Here is a 21,436-nt window from a genome sequence, read left to right on the forward strand (position 1 = left end):
TTGATTGCTCCCTGTTCCCTCAGTGACTGCTGGAATAGCTTCTTCAACATGTTGAATGAGGCCCCCAGGCATGCGCACTGACTGCACCGGGTGTCACTATCCTCTCCCTTGTTGCTGTTTGCCTAAGGGGTACCACCATTAGCTGTACGTTTGAACTGCCGACAATTAGTAGACGCCTACCCTTTTGCATTTGCCTCTTCTTGACACTGGACAAGACGGGTTTCCCCGAAACAGGTGAAGTGAATCCCAGTGGTTCAGTTCCAGTGAGAGAGCACCTCAAACTTGTTGGTTAGGGGGATCAGTATAACATGCTGAGTCCTCCTTGGTCACTGTCCACCATATACAGGATGCCTAGATCTACCATTGACACACCACTCACAGTCAAGTGGATGAGTAATGACAGATCATATACTTTCTGCAGAGGAGACAGGATCCATACACATACAGGTATCACAGGTGCACGATTCTCAGTAGCTCTTCCAACACACTGATTTGTAGTGGCTGCCAATCATTTGACAGGAGTCCGGGCATTTCCAGTTGCTTACAAACATCAACCAATTCATCCCGTGTTCAAGAACAGCATTCATTGTGGGGCTGCATTTTTGCTTTGGCTTTGGTAAATATTACTAGTTTCCTAAAACGTTTTGAGGTTAATTATAGTTGTTAGTAAACTCTAAAACAGTGTTAACTTACAATAAATGCAGATAATATACAGCGTTACTCCTCTTTAAGGGTAAACTAGCTGTAACACAATATGTTAGTTAAAAATATCTGCTACAGTAACTACAGTAATTACAGATGCCGATTTACTAAACATTGCTCGTAAATTATGCAGAGGACAAATGGAAGAAAAATCACTAAGGATGCAAATACTGGTCATGAAAGCCTGCCTTTTATCAATGAATGGCTGACTGATCGCAACAAAGAGATCTTGAAGTCCTTCCTCTTGTATTACATAAGCAGAAGTGCAATATGTTGTTGAAGAGGAATCATCATGAGCTCTAACAGACAGTTGATTGTTATAGATAATTCCAATCCATATAATGCTGATAATTTTCTTGTACTTCTCCTTTTGCTTATTAGGGATCGAAGTGCCAATATTTTTAGGCAAGCTGGATGTTCAGTTAGCAATAATCATACTGTGTTGTGAGAGTTCTCAGGCGCCATTCAAATCTTGGTTTTACTAATCTCGTCAATGTCTTTTCAACACAGGCTGAAATTGCTATAAGGAAATAACCTGTGGCCTTGATAAGGCCGGTATTACACTATCAAATTTCTTTGTCCAAAATCTTTGTCCAATATCTTTGTCAAAGATATTTGATAGTGTAATAGAGACTTTGTCAAATGTCGTCCAATATTCGATCAAATCTAGGGCCTCGCTGTATATTTGATCAAAGAAACCGCTTGTCTTCTGTTCACTGCAATGTGACATGTTACCACATGGAGCGCTAGCACGCTGCAGCGTTCTGTCGTCTGTAGTGTTTTTATTACCATTGCCGGTAAATACAATTGGTGTGTGCCGACAACTAAAAAATTAATAGAGATGTCTGAAGCTGATGAGGCGCTTTACAACATGAGGCACCCTGAATACAAAAATAGATTAAGAAGATTGGAGACCTAACCTGACCTAACCTAACCCAACCTAACATAACCCTCTCCTGTAGCAAGGAATCGGAGTGTTATAGTGAGCCTGTCTTCTGAAGATGTAGCAGTTCTTAAGTGAATATTGTGCTTTGTGATATGAGATACACTTCATTGAGCACATACAGAAATGTATGCTCATCCATTCTTAAGTAATTGATGTACGACTTGACGTCTTCCACTGTAAGCTCACGTAACAAGTTTTGTTGAATGCTTTTATCGTGTCGTCGTAAAACCCACGGCTCCAGATTAGATTAGTTTTTCGTTCCATAGATCCGTGCTGAGGAGATCCTTGTGGATGTGGAACATGTCGATTTTTTTTTTAAGCTGAAATAACAATACTAATAGTATGAATAAATACACTACATCATTTGTTTTTATTAAAAATTTCGCCAATGGAGTAGAAGGAGTTGGCCAGTAGTAAGTCTTTCAGGCTCCTTTTAAACTGATCTTTATTTGTAACTAATTTCTTTATGTTTGCTGGCAAATTATTGAAGATGAGTGTTCCTGAGTAGTGGACCCCTTTTTGAACTAAAGTAAGTGTGCTTTTAAGTCCTTGTGCAGATCATTTTTGTTCCTGGTATTGTATGTATGAACTGAGTTGTTTGTTGGAAAAAGAGATATATTATTTACGACAAATTTCATTAAGAAGTAAATATGCTGAGAGGCAGTAGTTAGTATACCCAGTTCTTTGAAGAGGTTTCTGCAGGAGGTCTGTGAATTTACTCCACAAATAATACGTATTACACGCTTTTGGACCTTGAAAACTTTTGTTTGACTTCAAGATTTACCCCCAAAATATTATCCCATATGACATTATGGAATGAATGTATGCAAGCTTTTTCATTTTTTATGTTGCCTATGTCTGCTAACACTCGAATTGCAAATACAGATTTGTTAAGGTTCAAATGGTTCAAATGTCTCTGAGCACTATGGGACTTTCACAAACATCCATGCCCGAGGCAGGATTCAAACCTGCGACCGTAGCGGTCTTGCGGTTCCAGACTGCAGCGCCTTTAACCGCACGGCCACTTGGGCCGGCATTTGTTAAGGCCTTTCTGCAGTTCTGTGGTGTGCTCCTCCCAACTGAATTGATTATCAAGTTGTAATCCCAGGAGTTTTAAGACTGTCAACCTCGTATGTATGGTTCCATTCCCCCCCCCCCCCCCCCTTCTTTTCCGCATGTGCACACAATGCAATTGGAGTACGTAGAACTGCTGCGGTTAAATAACAAGTTGTTGTCAGCCATCTTGAACTTTGACGAAAAATTTGATGACAGTGTAATACCCCTTGTAGCGCTACGTCAAAGATCTTTGTCAAATATATTGGACGGAATATTGGATCACATCTTTGATCAAATCTTTGACAAAGAAATTTGATAGTGTAATACCGGCCTAAGTATCCACCTGGTTTACATATAGAGATGATAATTTGAATTATCTGGTATTTGGGTATTTCTTACTTGCCACAAATTTCTCTTTTTGACTAGTAATCTCACAGTTACAGACAGCAGTAATAGCAAATAAGTTGCAAATAAAGGTTTGGATTGCTCTTAATGGCAACTTTTTGGTATTGATTTCAGGTTCTATTAGTCAGGAAGCAATCTTTCTGCAGATTGGGTGACAAAATGATTTCTTCAGAGTTGTCAAAGAACGATTCATTTTATCAGTGTGTGTGTCACACAACTGATACTTTCACTTCTTGCATAAGGGTTTATGAAGCTTTACTGCCATATTTTGAGGCTGGACCCCCAGGTGACAGTATCAATAAAAGATTATTCAATATTGGTGGCATGCTGACTATTCTCTACAGTGAACTTACTATTCTGAAAAATGAGATTACAACTGCTACTGCTGCTGTTGATGGTGGTGGTGATGACAAAGCGTCAAATCCAAATGTCGAGAGCAAAGCTGTCGCACAAGGCGTAAGTGAGCATAACCAGCGAGAAAATATCATTTGTGAAGCAAGTACCATAGAACAAAAGATGTCTAATGAGGAGAAAGTGCTTAACAAATCACCAGAAAGGAATTGGGAAGATGTTACACACATCCCAGCAGAAGAGTACCAGAAAGAAAAAGTCAATCATGAAGACAACAAGATAGACAAAACAATATCACATGATGAAAAAGTACATATAAAACCAACTGAGAACCTTAAAACACGAGAAAGTGATTTTAGATATATATGTGGAAACTGTAATGAGGCTATAACTGTGTACAACCAAGACCTACATTTATCTGTTGCATTACATAACCAGGATGGATGTTGCAGAGGGAAGCCAAGCAAACTGATTACTGTGCAAAAAGAAAAACAGGAGAAAAAGGGACAGGTACAGAATTTGACTAAATCTCAGGAAGGTTCTAACAGAGTTAATTTGACTCCTCCTCAGCTTGGTGAACAGTACAAAACTCGAGAATTCAGTTGTATCCAGCCATTAGAAAAAGGCTTCATATGTACGGTATGTCATAAAAAGTTGCCTAGTCCCAAAAATTTTGCTGAGCATGTAACAGGAAGTTATCATAAGAACTTTTTAAGGGTACCTGGTAAGGAAGCACAGAAAAATACTGGTCGTATGCCAGGTGTTGCTAGTGCATTGACCCAACTATTTAAGACTTTTGAGAATCAGTCTCCCACTTCTGCCGAGCAAAAAGGAAGTATCCCTTCAGTAGATGTCCAGCTTGCAAAAATCATTAAACATCTTTCAGGCTCACTGTATAGTCAAATGCAGTATTTATCAGTGGGCAAAGGTGCTATCATATGTAACTTGTGTGTTTGTCCAATTCCGCCAACTGTCAAAAATGTGAGGGATCATGTATTAGGTAGCAGACATTCAACGAATGAAATTGCGCTTCAGGCACAAACTAAAGACTGCATATCAAATAACAACTAAGTTACTGATAATGTGTTGATGTTTCTGTTTTATGCCAAACTTTTATTTACTATTGTAAAATACCATTCTAAGGAAAAATTCAAAGTAATAATGTAGCACATTAGATCCTGACTAATTATGATTTTTATCAAATATTGATGTAAATAAAAAAATGAGTGGTTTCATTTGTTGTAGTTGTATTACAGTTACTGCATAAAATGGAAGATTAGGCACGAACTTGACTTTATATTTAAATGTTTGTACCTTGTATGCAGGAAAGCAAGAAAAAACCCAAGTTAGTGGTCAAAATAAATTGATTTTCCATGTCTTCTCTTGTGACTACTGTCACCTTCCTCATAACATGGCAATGATAACCTCCTTTAGTTTTCTATTATGGACAGTATTGCTTTAATGTGATAACATATTTCCATATGTATCAATCCTGTCACTTATAATTAAGTCAATGGGTTGCGGGGAAATGCAATTACCAATTGTGAGGTAATGATGTTTGGTTAGAAATGTCATTAAAGTCTCATATGACTTGAGGCATTATGTGTATGTGGTGAAAGACTATCCATATCAACATTTTAGACTCATGAAACATGAATATGTTGAACCTGCTCATAAGTAGTAGATGTGTCAATCTGCTTTAGATGTTTCAGAACAAAATCAAATGTTTAGGATGCTGATTTGATAAACAGATCCATACATAGTAATGATGCAAAACATGCAAGGTATTAGGGAAAAAAGGGGGGGGGGGATACTCAGATCCTTGTGGAGTATTGATGTAGCTGCATCAGGAGAATTGTCAAATAAAATTTATGGCCCATGTTATTCACAGTGATTTTAAACAGTATTAATATAAACACATTTTATTTTGTCACTGTTACTACCTCCCAATAAAAAAAAATCCTTTGAATACATGTACAATAAGGATTCTCATTGGCAATCAAGAAATTGGCATATTGTTTTTGTTGCACCATCTGCATAATTATTCTGGAGGTTTTCACAATGAAAGAAAATCTGGAGAAACTGTAGTAGTGAAGCTTTCATTTTATTTCATTTGCTCATTTAGCTTTGTACTCAATAGAACTGCGGATACGTTCTCAAATTATCATAAAACATGTTACTATATTACGTTTGTGATATTTAAACACATGAATAAAATGAAATGTGTGTATATGATTTTAATTTCAAATTACTACAAATAGACACATAATGGGGAAGGTGATGTCCATTATCTACTGTTGTGAAATATCTTATTGTTCACCTGGAATTATTATAGGACAGTAAGGAAAATCCTATGTAGGATGAATGAATGGGTGAGGTAACAGACAGGAGTCCTGAATATAAAATAATATTTTAATAAGTTCAGAATCTGCACCATCACAATGAAATGGGCTTAGGTACTCCTGCAAAGAAGGAGAACCATCAAGAAAAAGTTTTCATCTGGGTTTCAAATCAATATCGAAACAATTCTGCATACATCGTCCTGTGAACTGCTATCGCATTTATTATTTGATGATGGACATTTACAAATAACCTGAATGTATGCTCATTTCAGAAAAAATTAGTTTGCCTTTTGCCTGATGCACTTTGTTTTGAAGTAGATTTTGAGTCATTTCGGCGTAATTCAATCAGTAAAAGTGTTTTTCATATTTTGAAGAGCCATTATTATTAATCTTGAAGTGAACAGTAGTAGTATGAGAGATTTGCTTGTATGCAAGCATATCAGTGTAGTTCGGAGATGCAAAATCATTTTCAAGGATGCTTTTTTAGTAATGTAGGGAGTTTGTGCCATAAGGGGGTTACTACCTTTTGCAGATGTCACAAGTATTTCGATCAATATTGTTAGAAAAGTGGTAGTGGAATAATTTGACAATAACACTTTTGAAAAACAAATATTAAGTGTGCTGTTTGAGGCTTTCCCGGCGCTGCATCTGCTTGATAGGTTCCCGGGAATTACGCTGGATAATATTGTAGAAACAGCACAATATTTCAGCGAGACAACTGCCCGCCATCTTCTGGTGCTACTGTCGTGCCACTGAGAAGCTCGCCAATTTATATGCTGGCTTTCTAGAACAGCGCAGGCGCCAGCGGGGCATAACGTCATCGAAGACCAATCGTAGACAGCCTCGAATACCAGAGCCCTCTGCTGGAGAAACGGGTCGCGGTCTGCGGAAGCGGGCCACGGCGCAGGAAAATGTGGCCGGGAGTGACGGACCCCGTTTGCACGTGCGCTGTTCTAGAAAGCCAGCATATAAATTGGTGAACTTCGCAGCGACACGACAGTAGCACCTGAAAATGGCGGACAGTTGTCTCGCTGAAATATTGTGCGGTTTCTACAACAGTATCCGGCGTAATTCCCGGGAACCTATCAAGCAAATATTAAGTGATTCTCTGCATAAATATTATCCTCTACTTAGAAGATGGAATAATGTCGTAATAAATGTAGTTTTGGTGCAGTGGTTATGGCACTAGTTATGCATTTTGAAGGAGAGTGTATCTAACCAATTTGCTAAATCTGAGCTGGAATTAACTTTCCTTGGCAGCTCCTTCTATCCTGTATATGAAAGATTGTTTGGAAACTAGTAGCATGAAAGTGTAATGTATTTACATTTATCATGAAAATTAAATTTTTCAACTTCCAACACAATTAATTTAAAAGGCAAATATATTAATTTTTGTTTATTAAGTATAAGTCAGTGTGAAATTTATTTTATGGATAATTGGCTCACCTGTGGCTGTGCTCAGAAATTGCACAAACGATCTACGGATTATTGAACTGACTTAGACTAATTTACCTGTAAAAAGAAAATGAGTGTGACAAAAAATTCACATCTGTAATATGACATTAACAAAGATTATAATGTTAGATTACTTACTGTGGTTAGCCATTTCATTGTTAAATGTCTGTAACAGTAAAATTGAACACTAGAAGACAAAAGGAGATGAATATGAAATTGTTAGCAGGAAATGATATTAAAAATGATAACAGTGTGTAACACTTGGGAAACACATTCCACAAAACTTGGAACCAAGGTGTTAATTACGAAATAGATATATAAGATGCTACAACATAGAGTAATCTAGATATACTATTAACACAAAGAAAAATACTGTCAGGATTACTTGTGATGCAACCTGCAGTTTCTGATGTTTGTAAAGGTACTTACGCCTACTGTAAAAGTTATACTCTCTCTAAAACAGTGTGGCAGAACCTAAATTGTGGTTTACACTGCAGATAAAATGAAATAGCATCTTAAAAGAACTTTACAAACTGCTATAAAATGAACCACTATATTGACAAGTATTCCTATAAACTAACTGAAAAGAAATGAGAATTTGACCAACTCTCAATTTTTTTCGTTAGGAATTTGTAACTTCTTTCTTTCAAGGTCAGAAGCATAAGCCATATGTTTCATAATGTAGTTATAATATAGGTTTTATTTGCAGGAAAATAAAGATGTTCCAGAAACAGTAATGGTTGTAAACTGTATTTGTGCCTCTAATCTCAAATGCTATATTTGACAAACTCTGAAAAATAATTATACATTGACAGAAATTGTATTATTTTCTGAGGACCTTGTTTTGAATAAAGTTATTTAACAATATGGGTAGTGTATTTATTTTTAATAATGCAATTTTCAGGTTGATTTTGAAATTGGTACCAATGCTGTTTATTGAAAAACTTGTTTCTTTTCAAGTATATCTTGTAGTATGGTAGATAACAGCTATAATTTGAGTAATTTCCAAATAATGCTATTGAATCCTTAATTGTTTTCAAAACTAAAAAATGTTAATAGTTTCTAGATAAATAATACCTCAAAAAACAAATCAAAAACAATATGAAACATTATTAAGTGTGTGGTAATCAAAAATAGGTGTATTAAAAACATTCAGTTCCTAGCTAACAAATGTGGTGGAAATAACACATTGAAATTATTGGTAACATATTCAATGATTACTTCCAATAAGTGGCAACAAGCATAGGAATTAATAATAAGCAATTAATACATTGACTGCCACAAGCTTAGTGATGGATGTTTCGCCAACAGGCCAGACACATGGTGTTAGGCTTGAGGCTCTGCTGTGTCTGCCACCAGCCACTCATCATCAGGCACACAGTGTCGCTGTGGCCAGCAGCAGCCACATGACAGTGAACGTATTAAATACAGATGAACAGCAGTGTGTTTGTTGTTTATGGATGTTCAATTGCTGGGTTATAAGTGCTCACACAATAGTAGGTGAATGTGGTTAAAATGCCCAAAATATTGAAAAGAGGTAATAGTTCAACCTTGCTTGAAAATGCACTCACATCTGTTCAGTCTCACTTTTCTCCATCAGCATTATCACACTATCATGCAACTTACAAGAGACGGTAAGTTTAGTTCAGTGATATTAAACTCTCTTCTAAAACATTGATTATACAACAGTACAGGGATGTATAGCTGCCTGATCACTTAAAAAGGTTGGTCTAGTCACCCTATTAAGACATTAAAAACTGCTCCCCAATATTTTTGTAAGCAAGATATTTTACACGGTATTAAAAGTTGGCCCTATTAGGCACTGTTTGCTGTCTGTTATTTCCAGCCGTTCTTCTTTTTGTCTGTGTGTGATACTGCACATAAACAGTGAGTTGATAGTATGCAGGGGGATGACACACCAGCTTATTATCACTGTGCACCTCCATCCTGCTACATATGCCGATTCATATCCCTGAATTTAAATATGCCTTGGTACCCAGAAGAATAATGCCCACTTCTCCAATCTTTGTAAGTGTAGGGGGGGGGGGGGGGGAGGGGGGTAATCCTGGATATTGCGGACTACTGTATCTGCTGGGTCATGGGGGTACTTGTACATTTGTTAAAGAAAATATTGAATTCAATAGTGTAACTAAATACCATAAACTGTCCTGTGAAAAAGATATAGAACTCTCTATTGCTGAACTATCAAGGCAAAATACAGTTGATTATTTCTGTATACAGGGTACCAGATAGAGACAAAAAAGTGTTTTACAATCACATGGAGGAGTTTTTGGAAGAAATTCACTCTCCCAAGAAAAATATAATTATATGTGGTGACTTTAATATTGATTTCTCAAAATTCAATAAATTCAGGGATGACATTATAAATTTACTACAATCGTTCAAACTCAGTCCAACGGTAACTGAACCAACTCGAGAAACACCTACCTCTGCATCTATTATTGATCAGATCTTGATAAATATGTCCAAATATGCCTATAACACACAAGTTGTAAACATGGGTTTTAGCGATCACTATACTCAAATTCTTGCAATGAATGTTTCAGGACACCAAATTCCCAGTCGAATACAACACACTGTAAGGAATTTCAGTATAAAAAATGTGGAATATTTTTTATTCTCTCGTAGAGGGTGAAAGTTGGAAAGATGTATATGACTGTAATGAGACCAATGAGAAATATAAGTTAATGGCTACATTCAAACATAAATGGCTTTTCCCAGGAAAACAACTATGTTGAACTCCACTAAAAAAAAAAAAAGGATTACAAAAGGGATAAGGATATCTTGTCAAAATAAAAGGAGATTGTATGAGTACTCCAAGCATAATACCAGTCCTGACTTCACTGCATATTTCAAAAGATACAAAAGGATACTAACACAAGTTATTTCAAAAGCAAAAAAACTAGAAAATGACAAAATATTGTGTGATTCCAAGAATAAAACTAAAGCAACCCGGTAAATTATAAGGAAAGAAATGGGTACCAGGCCAGTTAATCACATTAATATAGAGCTGATTATGAACAAAAATAAACTAACTGACCCCAAACATGTTGCTAGTGCTTTCAACAATTATTTCTCAAATACAGCACAGCAGTTAATAAATGCACACCATGACAAACAGCCAACCAGTCACTCAGATCAAAAAATTCATTCAAACACACTATTTCTGTATCCAACAATACCTGAGGAACTGTCGAAGAATCCTAAAAGAATTACCTCTTATTGTTAAATATTCAGTGGGTGTTGATGAGATATCAGATGCTATTATCGAAGCTAGTGCAACATTTATTGTGAAACTACCTAGAGACATAGTAAATTCATCTTTTGAGAGTGGTGTATTTCCAAATAATCTAAAAACTGCAAAAGTAACACCTTTGCATAAGAAGGGTGCAAAAAGTGAGATTGCTAATCATAGACCAGTTTCAGTTTTGTCAGGCTTCAGCAAAATTATGTAAAAAATGTTCCGTAGAAGATTAACAGATTTCTTAAATAAAGAGGCTGATAAGTGACTCACAACATGGGTTCAGAGCTGGAAAGTCAGCAATTTTTGCCTTCTTAAATGAAGTATTAAAAGCAGTGGATGATAAACATGTATCTAGGATATTTCTGGATCTAAGTAAAGCCTTTGATGTAATTGATCATGGCATTCTCTTATGTAAATTAAGTAATTATGCAATTAGAGGCCAGGCTGAAAAGTGGATCCAGCTGTACCTCAGTAATCGTCAGCAGATTACAGTAATAAAACACGAAGATAGTGAAACACAAAAAATATCTAGTTTTTGCAGTGATGAGCAGAAAATCAAGTATGAAGTCCCACAAGGGTCAGTTCTAGGACCTGTCCTATTTCTGCTTTATGTAAATGACTTGGCTAGTAAAATACATGATGGAACCACTGTACTGTTTTCAGATGACACTAATATTCTAATTAAATCACAGAATGAGGAAAATCTGCAGGAGGCTGCAGTATCAGTTATGCGTACCCTAACACACTGGTTCAAGACCAATAGGCTCATCATAAATTCTGAAAAAACTGTGCAGCTAACTTTCGTACCACACAAAACCTCCATTCTGCAAAACCTGTTTTCACTATCGAAGGAAAAAAATGTGTTGAAGGTCAGTCATACAAAATTTCTAGGTGTACATGCTCAGGCAGATCTGAAGTGGGAGGTACAACTAAACAATTTAAATAAGAGACTGAATTCACTAGCATATGCTGTTAGGATTCTCACTCAAAATACAAGCTGCTCATCAGTGCTGACAATGTATCATTGCAGTATACAGTTGCTACTTATGACAGAATAATTTTTTGGGGGAATTCCATAAATACTACAAAACATTTAAAATACAGAGAAAGATTATCAGGGTGATAAAAAAAGCTAAATGTAAGGATTCCTGTAGACCCCTTTTTAAAACTCTGAAAATATTGCCACGGCCTCGTTTGTATACATACGAAATACTAATTTTCACAAAAGGGAGCATCTTGAAACAAGAAAATCTCTTCAAATGCAACTATGATATACACACACATGAAACTACACGTAAGATGAACCTACACAGGAACATAGTAAATACAAACTTATGCAAAAGAGGAGTGTATCATTCTGGAGCTATGTTATATAACCATATGCCATCGTATCTAAAATGCATACCAACATTAAATGCATTTAAAATAAAGTTAAAACAGTTCTTGCTTGACCACTACTTCTATTCTTTGTCTGAGTTTATGGAACATCATAATAAGTAAACCTCATTTACCAAATTTCACTAATTGTCAATTCATAATATAGTTTATATTGTGTGGCTGTAGGCTTTCGCGGCGTATACTGTTGACGAAGGTTTCTCGGGTCTCCAGCCGGGTGGTAGCGTTGATATCTCACGACGTTTCGGGAAGTGTCATACTACCTATCTTTGCCAGAGGATAGGTAGTATGACGCTTCCCGAAACATTGCGAGATATCAATGCTACCACCCAGCTGCAGTGAAGTGCTGCAGGTTACACGGAGGGCAAGGGAGACGGTGGGGATAGCGGAAAAGGAGAGAAGTAAAAAGACTGGATGTGATGGTGGAATGATGGTTGTTTGGTGCTGGAATGAGAATGATAAAAGTATGTCAAATCATGGGATCTAACTAGTATAATGGCAAAAGTAATTTTTGTTATGGCGAATATTCAATCATGAATATTATTTAAGGTACTCAGTTTTTAGTGGTGTCAGTACTCTCAAACCTACTGATTAGTTTGGTTGAATTTTCCATTGGATACTGTTGTAACAATTTCAATTGCCAATTCCTCGTAATTAATATAGTTAAAAAATCAAGTACACTACTATAACCAGCCAACTGTAAATTATCACATGGATAATAAAATTACATAAAACATTGTATGAGCAATATTGTAGCATTTTTAGATACAGACTACTTACACACTAGTCTGTATAAATAGATTAAGATAAAAGATATGGAAAAAATTGTTATTTAAGAGGAGTAGCACGATAGCAGGTGCAGTGGCTCCACTTTGCTATATTTCACATGCAGCTCTTACAGTTTTATGTATGTAAACTTATTTAAATTGTAGTAGATATACAATTAATAATCATCACATAAATTCACGTTGTCTTATCTCACCATCTCACAAAAATTGACTTGTCCAATACCAATTTGTAACTATGTACAAAAATGATGAAATGGACCAATAAAACAATCAATCAATCAATTACAAGCTTTGAAGAGACTGGAGGGCACTAGATGACCAGATGAGGGAGTTTGCAGTCTGGATACATCTCATCTCAAGATTGCATGTAATCTAGCATAATACGCAGTGAACTACTCACGTATCCAGATCTTGAGGACACAATCAGAGAAAATCACACATTGACCAAGAGGATCACCCTGCTTAGACCTCTCTGCAAACACTGGTAGCAATGAGTTTAAGGTAAGAAGGTCTTGCTGATCTGTACACTGTGCACCCATGATTTTGTTGGAGTCTCATAAAAGTCTTATAGAACTGGAGCATACATACATTGTCGGTTCCCAATGACCATGGCTAAGAACTGCAAGATTGCAGTGCCTTCAAGGTCCTTGCCTGCATCCTTTAGGTGTGATAACCATGACCGTTTTGATTCAAATAAGGTGCCTGGGAACCTCACTCAGTCTTTGAAATACATAATATTGTCCCTCATTTACAAGTCAGCTAAATTAAAAATATTATGGGAATTATTAAAATGAACCTGCCTCTGCAGCCCACTCCTCCAACCTCCAACTGTGGGCAACAAATGAGTTGCCATTGCAGGATTGGAGGTGGAGTAAAAAAACTACAAAATCAACCACAAATGAGAATCATTGCCGTGTGACTCCATATTATTGATATTGTACTGTTTATGGCGATGACAAAGAAAGTAACACTCAAAACACTTTGAGGGATACCATTCTCCTACACCAAAATATCAGACAGAACTTCACCAATGTGGCATTTTAAAAAAAGTGTCATGGAAAAAAGGACCGAATGAACACAGGCAGATGGCTTTGGAACCCTGTTGATAGAGGTGACGTATAGTATAGTTCACAAAATAGTGTTGTATGCTTTATCTGTTTCAAAATATAGTCCTGTACAATGTTGTCTATTTGGGTAAGCTTGCTTTATAGCCACATCCAGCAGCATCAAGCTGTTGACAGTGTATCAATACCATCTGAACCTGCACTAAGAGTCTGGTCACTAGTGTTGAGACCAAGTGAAGGTTAACTATTCAACACAGGATGTTTCCATCAAACCTTAGTTAGGTGATGCTTCTGTAACTACTGGGCCATGTATGTCCTTTTTCTATTTTGAGGAGATATATGAAAATTATTTGCCTGCAAGAGTTAGAAAATTGTCATTTGTGCCATGTCAAATTAAAACATTGTAGGAGGATTTCCTTTGATTCTGTTTGAAAGTGTCTTAGCACACTATATTGGATTCGGTTGTGATTGGGTGCATTATCACAGGCATTAGACAGTCACTGATTCCAGATCCAACAAGGAAAAGAGGTGGTTATATAAATCGTAATAGATAAGTCCTTTCAACGCTTTCCATAATTGCACGGTAGCTGCAAAATGCTGAGGCATGATAGAAGCAATAGCCATTGCAAAGTGCTCTGCTGCTGTCTGAGTGATGTCCCATGTTGTTTGTAGACCCATTAGCCTCAACACTGATGTTATGTATGGCTTCTGTATTTACCGATAATCCTCTTGACGGTTTCCCATACCTGTGTGGAATATTTGTTGATAGGTATTTAAACCACTGCGGAGCAGCTTACCGGACCCAGATTTCTGAGCAGCATTCATCACTCCGCCCAGGTACAGGCTTCTTTCTGTCTGAGGACTTGGGAATGGTTGTGATGTGCTCCACCTAGTATTCCTAGATGCTGTCTTGGTTTTCAAAAACGGTGAGCTGGCTATACAGTATCCAGTTTAATTTGCAGATTACCCATATTGGTGACTGCTCCAGCTGGTAGACAGAGCAGAATGGGAAGTGATCTTTGGAATGAAGGTCATCAGTATCTTCCCAGCGAGCAGAATATACAATGGTAGGAAAGAAGAATGTGAGGTTTATGGCTGTGAATGACTGTAGCAGTGCTGAAATGTGTGTTGTTGCCAGTGTTGAGGACATACGGCACCTCTGTCATAAGGCTGTCTCAAGTTTGACTTCTGAGGAAAGTGGAGTGCCCCTGTCAGCACAGTGCCTCAAGCTGTTACTACTAATTGTGATGTACCCTGTGTAAAAATCTTATAACTGTGGTGCCCCACTCAGTTTGGCTTGTATCTGTCTTGTCTTAAACTGACCCTGTGTGCATTTAAATCTCCCAGTAGAGAAATGGCTGGGAAAGTTATATTACAAGGTCTTTGATAGTCTTGTAATGTGATGCTTCTTTAGATGGTAAGTACTGAGTGCACATTGTAATCCTGTATCTGACACAAATTTCAACTGCATCTTCTTGACCATCTGTAATCAGGGGTACAGCAGAAGATTAGTATCTGTTACAGTCTCAGCCAGGCTTCCACGCTCTTTTGCCTAAGGTTATCATTGCATTGGAGATTATAGCCCTGTAGTAGAAATGTATCAATAAGTTTAAAGTGTTTCATGTGCTATGAGTTTCAGTTTCTGGTATCCTAAACCAGTTTTATGTTATGCTGTAATATACAGGAGCCGTCTTAATGATGAGATTCGTCTTTGTCTTTCCATTTTCCCTTTGGCCAAGTCAGAGAGCCTGAACTGATTGGCTGACTGGGTGGGGGGCTCAAGGGCTCTGCCAGCTAATTTCATAGTCTGTAATTCCTTCAGCAGTCTCATCAGAACTGTCAGATACAGCTAGAGTTGAGTGATTTGATGGCTTAAGATTTGGTCTTGTAGGTATTTTGAGTAATGTACTTTATGTAACTTTCCAAGATGAGACTAGAGACTTAACTTTTGTGCAGACATAGTAGGTTTGGCCCTGTCTGTTCTTTGTGTAGGTATGGTTAGCTGTGTACTAATCACAACTTTGGCTTTTGTTGGCTATGTGGAGGATGGAAGCTGCTTGTAGCTATTGTATCTCTGTAAGGGCATTTCTTTTTTATTAGTGGTCTCTGTCTGTCTCATCATGCTAACTTTTTGCACCATATTTTCACAGTAGTCACAAATGAAGTTGCAAAGCTATATGGGTGTTGTGCCTTATAACCCTTTTTCATTTCACTCTGTGACCACTTTAATTTCCTGAGTCGTCTTTTCCACCAAATACAGGACTATCACAACTCCAGCCAGCATGATGTCTATCATAGTTTGCACTGGAAGACGGAGGTGTACCTGTGGTACCAAGTTCAACGTCAGTTTTGGACTATATCTGTGAGTTTCCTGGCCCTTGCAAGGCAGTGTAATGTGTCCAAAATGCCTGCTTGTAGAACATATTAAAGGGTTTAGCATGAAGGATGAGATTTTTAAGCAGAGAAACTGTGATGTTATATATACAGGAAGAACAGGTATATCAAAAGTATATCTTTTGCAATTTCCCATAGACTTTTTTCATAATTTTATGTACATCAGTCAGTTCATCAGCCTCCCATTCTTGCCTAATACACTGGTTTTAGGTTCATTTTGCTAAAATTTAGAATGTTGTGCAATGCCGACATGTTTGTTCACTCACCAAGGTGTCTTGTATTGTGCAGCAGTGTTAAATTTTTGTGCGTCTCATTTTGTAGACACTTCACTGATTTCAGGAGTACTGCAGTGCTGCGCAAGAAGCCTTATAAATAATGGAAGGTATCAGCTTCTTTCAGTGTGCCTTCCTCTTTCTTTGTAATTAAAAACACATTCCAGCAGTTGGCTTGTGTTCTTTTATCATTATCTATTCATATCTTGGACTGTACTTCTTTAGGAGGGCTGAAATTATAATTTCTCTTAATGAGTTGGATGTCAGTACTACCCAAAGGCAAACCTGGAGCGTACGGGGTGTTTTTTGCATCATCCTTGAAATTCAGACAGTTAAGCCAAGATCTCCATTTCCTGTGATGCACAACGTTTCAATGCCACATCTTGTGGTGAATAATGAAGCAGGCATATAGGATTAAGGAGGAAAGCTGGCTCTCGCCAATTCAATAGCCCAAAACACTGTGTTTGATGAACCTGTTCCCAGCCAATGAAGACTGATTTCCTTAAAGTACTTGCCATTTGGCATGATCTCCAGGACTCATGTGTGGCATATCTAATGCCACAGATATGGCGAGCATTAGTCCCAGATTAGATTTGACGTGATAAATATTATGTATGGACCACTGATGGACATCAGTTTAAAACATAGAATTACACAAATCAGTTGATTAGGTAGATCAGATGATTTTATTGTTCCAGCAGTGTTTCAAATGAGGTACGAAAATGTGCTGATTTAACTACACCAAACCATTGGTTGCATTCATAATCCATCTGTGTGCTGAAAGCGTATGTAATGGCAGATTAAAATATCCAGTAGTGAAACCCATCTGTAAAAATGGATACGTACAAAAAGCTTTTAACTGCAGGCAGAATAATAATATTGTTATTTTCTGTGAACTTATCTTTCCTTTGACTAGAGAAGTTGAAGCATTGTGACATTAGAGTCATATACGTTTAGTAATAGGTTCACAGTAGTAAATGGTCATATTAACAGTATGAAATATTATAGTTCAACTGCACTCAGAAAGGTGGAAAGTTTCAGTTGGTTCCAAAGTATCTTATGTTTTTGACCTACGAAAATATTCATTCATTAAAAGTGAGCTGTAGGAATCTTGCAACATAGCCACACATCACGGAGAAGCTTCTTCATAAATATTGAGATGGTTTTACTCACTTGCCATTAATTCATCTTAATGGTATTTGTTTTTGATAACAAAAATCAGTTTCAGTAAAATTGCAGTTTATGCAAATACAATAAGAGATAAAAATAGAATTTAAATGTAGATTTTGCTTCTTTGTCTGCAGCTCAGGGCAGGCATGTATATTGTAGTTCATGGGTCTTACAAGCATTTCTAAGGTTTCTGTATTATAAGAAGTGACTATTTGATTTGTACGTTTGCCACAGACAGCATCTTCGGGTACCTTGGGCACATGGGTTACATGTAACTCTTTGGTTACCAGTGGTTATGTCAGGAGCAGATGATGTCACTTGTTCTTCCGCAACCAGGAGGCTCTTGTAAATTGTCTGAGAGTGAGCAGTCAAGATGGCGGACATAGCAGACAGGGGATAATTTTTGAGGTGCGCTTTCCAGGGTGACTGTACATATGGAATGAGGTAATATAGACAGAATTCATATTTATTGTGAGTGCTACTTGCAAAGCTAATGGAAGCTGCTTGTGGCACATTTAATCTTCCACAAATTATTGTGATGTAAACAAAATTCTAATTGACAATCTGTATTTTGAAATTCATTTCAGAATTATCAGTCAAATCTTCAGCATACTGATAAACTATTTTTCATCTCCCACCTTTAGAAGCATTTCAGAACAAAACTTTTGTGTATGGAATGTACTCCAGTTTCTGCATGAATTGTTGGGGACAATATTTGATGAAAATCGTAGTTCTTATGTTAATCTGATCCAGATTCTGTTTGTTTAAAAGTTGCAATATACTTTCAACAATTTGAAACGACATTTTTATTTATTTGCCATCAATTAGTTGAGCTTTCCTCTGTCTGTTTGAAATAAAAACTTAATACTTTGCACGATCAGCTGTCTGCGTTCTAAATCCTTATTGACAAGCAGTTAAAGTAAATCTTATGGCTGTCAGGCGCACAGTGATTCCTTTTAGGAACTTGTAGCTCAGTGTTTTCTTTTTAATTAAAGCAGAGCAGATCACCATTGTCCATTGTGCAGGTAAGAATAAAACATAGGGTCAAAATGCATTATTGTGTGTTGTAATTAGGAACAGCAATTTTTTTATGCAATACAGACGCTGCATTTTTAGGACAGTAGACAAATTTAACATGAAACAGTTAACAGTTTTAACTTTTGTTTGTTGATGAGGAAATTATTCAGTAAATCACAGATTGTTACTCTTTACATTCCAATATCAATCATTTATAGTTTGTCAAGATCAGTTTAGAGTAATTAAATGTCATATATTTGAGGAAATTTATATACACACATCAAAAAACGTTTTGCATCACCTTGGTTCCGAGAGTTCTAGAACATGTACAGAAAATTGGAATAGAGATCAACATGATCATCATTTCTGCCCTTTTTATTGCACATAAAAACCACACATTGCATGTTGTACCACGATACAGTGAGACCTTCAGAGGTGGTGATCCAGATTGCTGTACACAGCGGTACCTCGAATACCCAGTAGCACATCCTCTTGCATTGATGCATACCTGTATTCGTTGTGGCACACTATCCACAAGTTCATCAAGGCACTGTTGGGCCAGATTGTCCCACTCCTCAACGGTGACTTGGTGTAGATCACTCAGAGTGGTTGGTGGGTCACAACATCCATAAACATTCCTTTTCAATCCATCCCAGCCATGTTTGAAAGGGGTTCATGTCTGGATAATATGCTGGCCACTCTAGTCAAGCGATGTTGTTATCCTGAAGGAAGTCATTCACAAGTTGTGCACAATGGGGGCGTGAATTGTCATCCATGAAGACGAATGTCTCGCCAATATGCTGCCTATATGGTTGCACTATTGGTCGGAGGATGGCATTCGCGTAACATACAGCCATTCTGGCGCCTTCCATGACCACTAGCGATGTATGTCAGTCCCACATAATGCCACTTCGAAACAGCAGGAAACCTTCACCTTTCTGCACTCGCTGGACAGTGTGTTTAAGGTGTTCAGCCTGACTGTATTGCCTCCAAACACGTCTCTCACGACTGTCTGGTTGAAAACATATGCAGCACTCATAGGTGAAGAGAACTTGATGTCAATCCTGAGCAGTCCCTTCGGCATGTTACTGGGTCCATCTGTACCACACTGCATGGTGTCGTGGTTGCAAAGATGGACCTCACCATGGACATCGGGAGTGAAGTTGCGCATCATGCAGTCTATTGCACACAATTTGAGTCGTAACACGGCGTCTTGTGGCTGCGCAGAAAGTATTATTCAACATGGTGGCATTGGTGTCAGGGTTCCTCCGAGCCATAATCCATAGGTAGCATGTCATCGACAGTTCCTGTCTCTCTGTATCTCCTCCATGTCTGAACAACATTACTTTGGTTCACTCAGAGATGCCTGGACACTTCCCATGTTGAGAGTCCTTCCTGGCACAAAGTAACAATGCGGATGTGATCAAACTGCAGTATTGACTGTCTAGGCATGGTTGAACTATAGACAACACGAACTGTATACCTCCTTCCTGGTGGAATGATTGGAACTGATCAGCTGTCGGACCCCCTCCGTCTAACAGGCATTGTTTATGTGTGATTGTTTACATCTTTGGGTGGGTTTAGTGACATCTCTGAACAGTCAAAGGGACTGTGTCTGTGATACAGTCAACGTCTATCTTCAGGAGTTCTGGGAACTGGGGTGATGCGAAACTTTTTTTGATGGATGTAGTTAATTTTTGCATTCACTAGTAGTATAGTTATGGCACTTCTAGATCACAGAATATTTGTGACAGTTACCAATGGTTACATACAACTATATAGGAACATGAAGTTACACCACATAGAAAGTCACCCACAGATAGCAAAACATGCAACAATGCAATTTTAACCTGTTGACCTTCCCGTCTAGAGTCCGTTCTTATTGATAGCTTTCAGTTTAGCAGTTGGATGAAAAACTCTGCTTGCTCTGAAATTGTATCTGCAACAAAATACTATTTGTGTATTCTTATCTTTATTTCTATACATTTTATGATTTATGACATAATTATATGTGATTTGGCGTGCTGCGCAGTTTAGGAAGTGAGATGGAGTGAGTTCGACACTTTTTATGTGACAACATAGTGTAATAATTTTTTCTAGTATTTTTCGGCAATTTATTGCACACAAGAAGTTTTTGTACATATTACAGATACATTTTTGCTGGGTAATGAATCTTGTGGAAAGCTCTAAGAAAAACTGAACTGCAGTGGAGAGCAATGTGTGTTACCAGTTGGGATTGTATTGTATTGTATTGTATTTATTGGTCCAGTAAATCTTACATGTACAGTACAGCACATCAGATATTGGACAGGTCAAAGTATATCTTATAATTAAAACACTTTAGAAACTAGTAAATTATGTTCACAAAATTTTACAGCACTTCATATACTGGGCAAGTCGATGTGTAAGTTATAATTAAACCACATTAGAAACTTGAAGTTTACAACTGAATACATGTATAAGCCAATATTAACGATTAAAGTATTTGCATGATCCTCACTTAAGCTCTAAGGATTTTTGAGGAACTCTTCTACACTATGAACTGACATGTACACTAGAGAATTACATTCACAGAATTTTACTTCATATACTGGGCAAGTCGCTATACAACTTATACTTGAACCCCATTATAAACTTGAGAATTACATCTGAATGTATTTATAGGCCAATATTAATGGTTACAGTATTTGCATAATCATCACTTAGACTCTCGAGGATTTTGGAGGAACTCTTCCACACTATAAAAGCAATGTGTCAACAGATATTCTTTTAATGCTGCTTTAAAATTTTTTACATCTGTCATTACTTTAATTT

At 37.3% G+C, this 21,436-nt stretch overlaps 1 protein-coding gene across 9 annotated transcripts in view; it reads left to right on the forward strand.

Moving 5' to 3' along the window:
* The window catches only part of LOC126467058 (uncharacterized), a 59,344-nt gene that overhangs the window by 27,232 nt on the left and 10,676 nt on the right, over positions 1-21,436 (forward strand). For 5 of the 9 annotated variants that reach the window (XM_050096436.1, XM_050096433.1, XM_050096437.1 and 2 more), the window contains one exon: positions 3,224-8,124. The exons of 3 other annotated variants lie outside the window; for them this stretch is intronic. In XM_050096436.1, coding sequence (XP_049952393.1) covers positions 3,269-4,531 — 1,263 coding nt within the window. In that variant the 5' untranslated portion in view covers positions 3,224-3,268 and the 3' untranslated portion in view covers positions 4,532-8,124. Of the gene's footprint in view, positions 1-3,223; positions 8,125-17,839; positions 18,023-21,436 lie in introns of those variants that run through there. One more of the 9 variants, XR_007585993.1, reaches the window with a different exon arrangement.

The sequence above is a fragment of the Schistocerca serialis genome, chromosome 1 (assembly GCF_023864345.2).
Source record: "Schistocerca serialis cubense isolate TAMUIC-IGC-003099 chromosome 1, iqSchSeri2.2, whole genome shotgun sequence".
NCBI lineage: Eukaryota > Metazoa > Arthropoda > Insecta > Orthoptera > Acrididae > Schistocerca > Schistocerca serialis.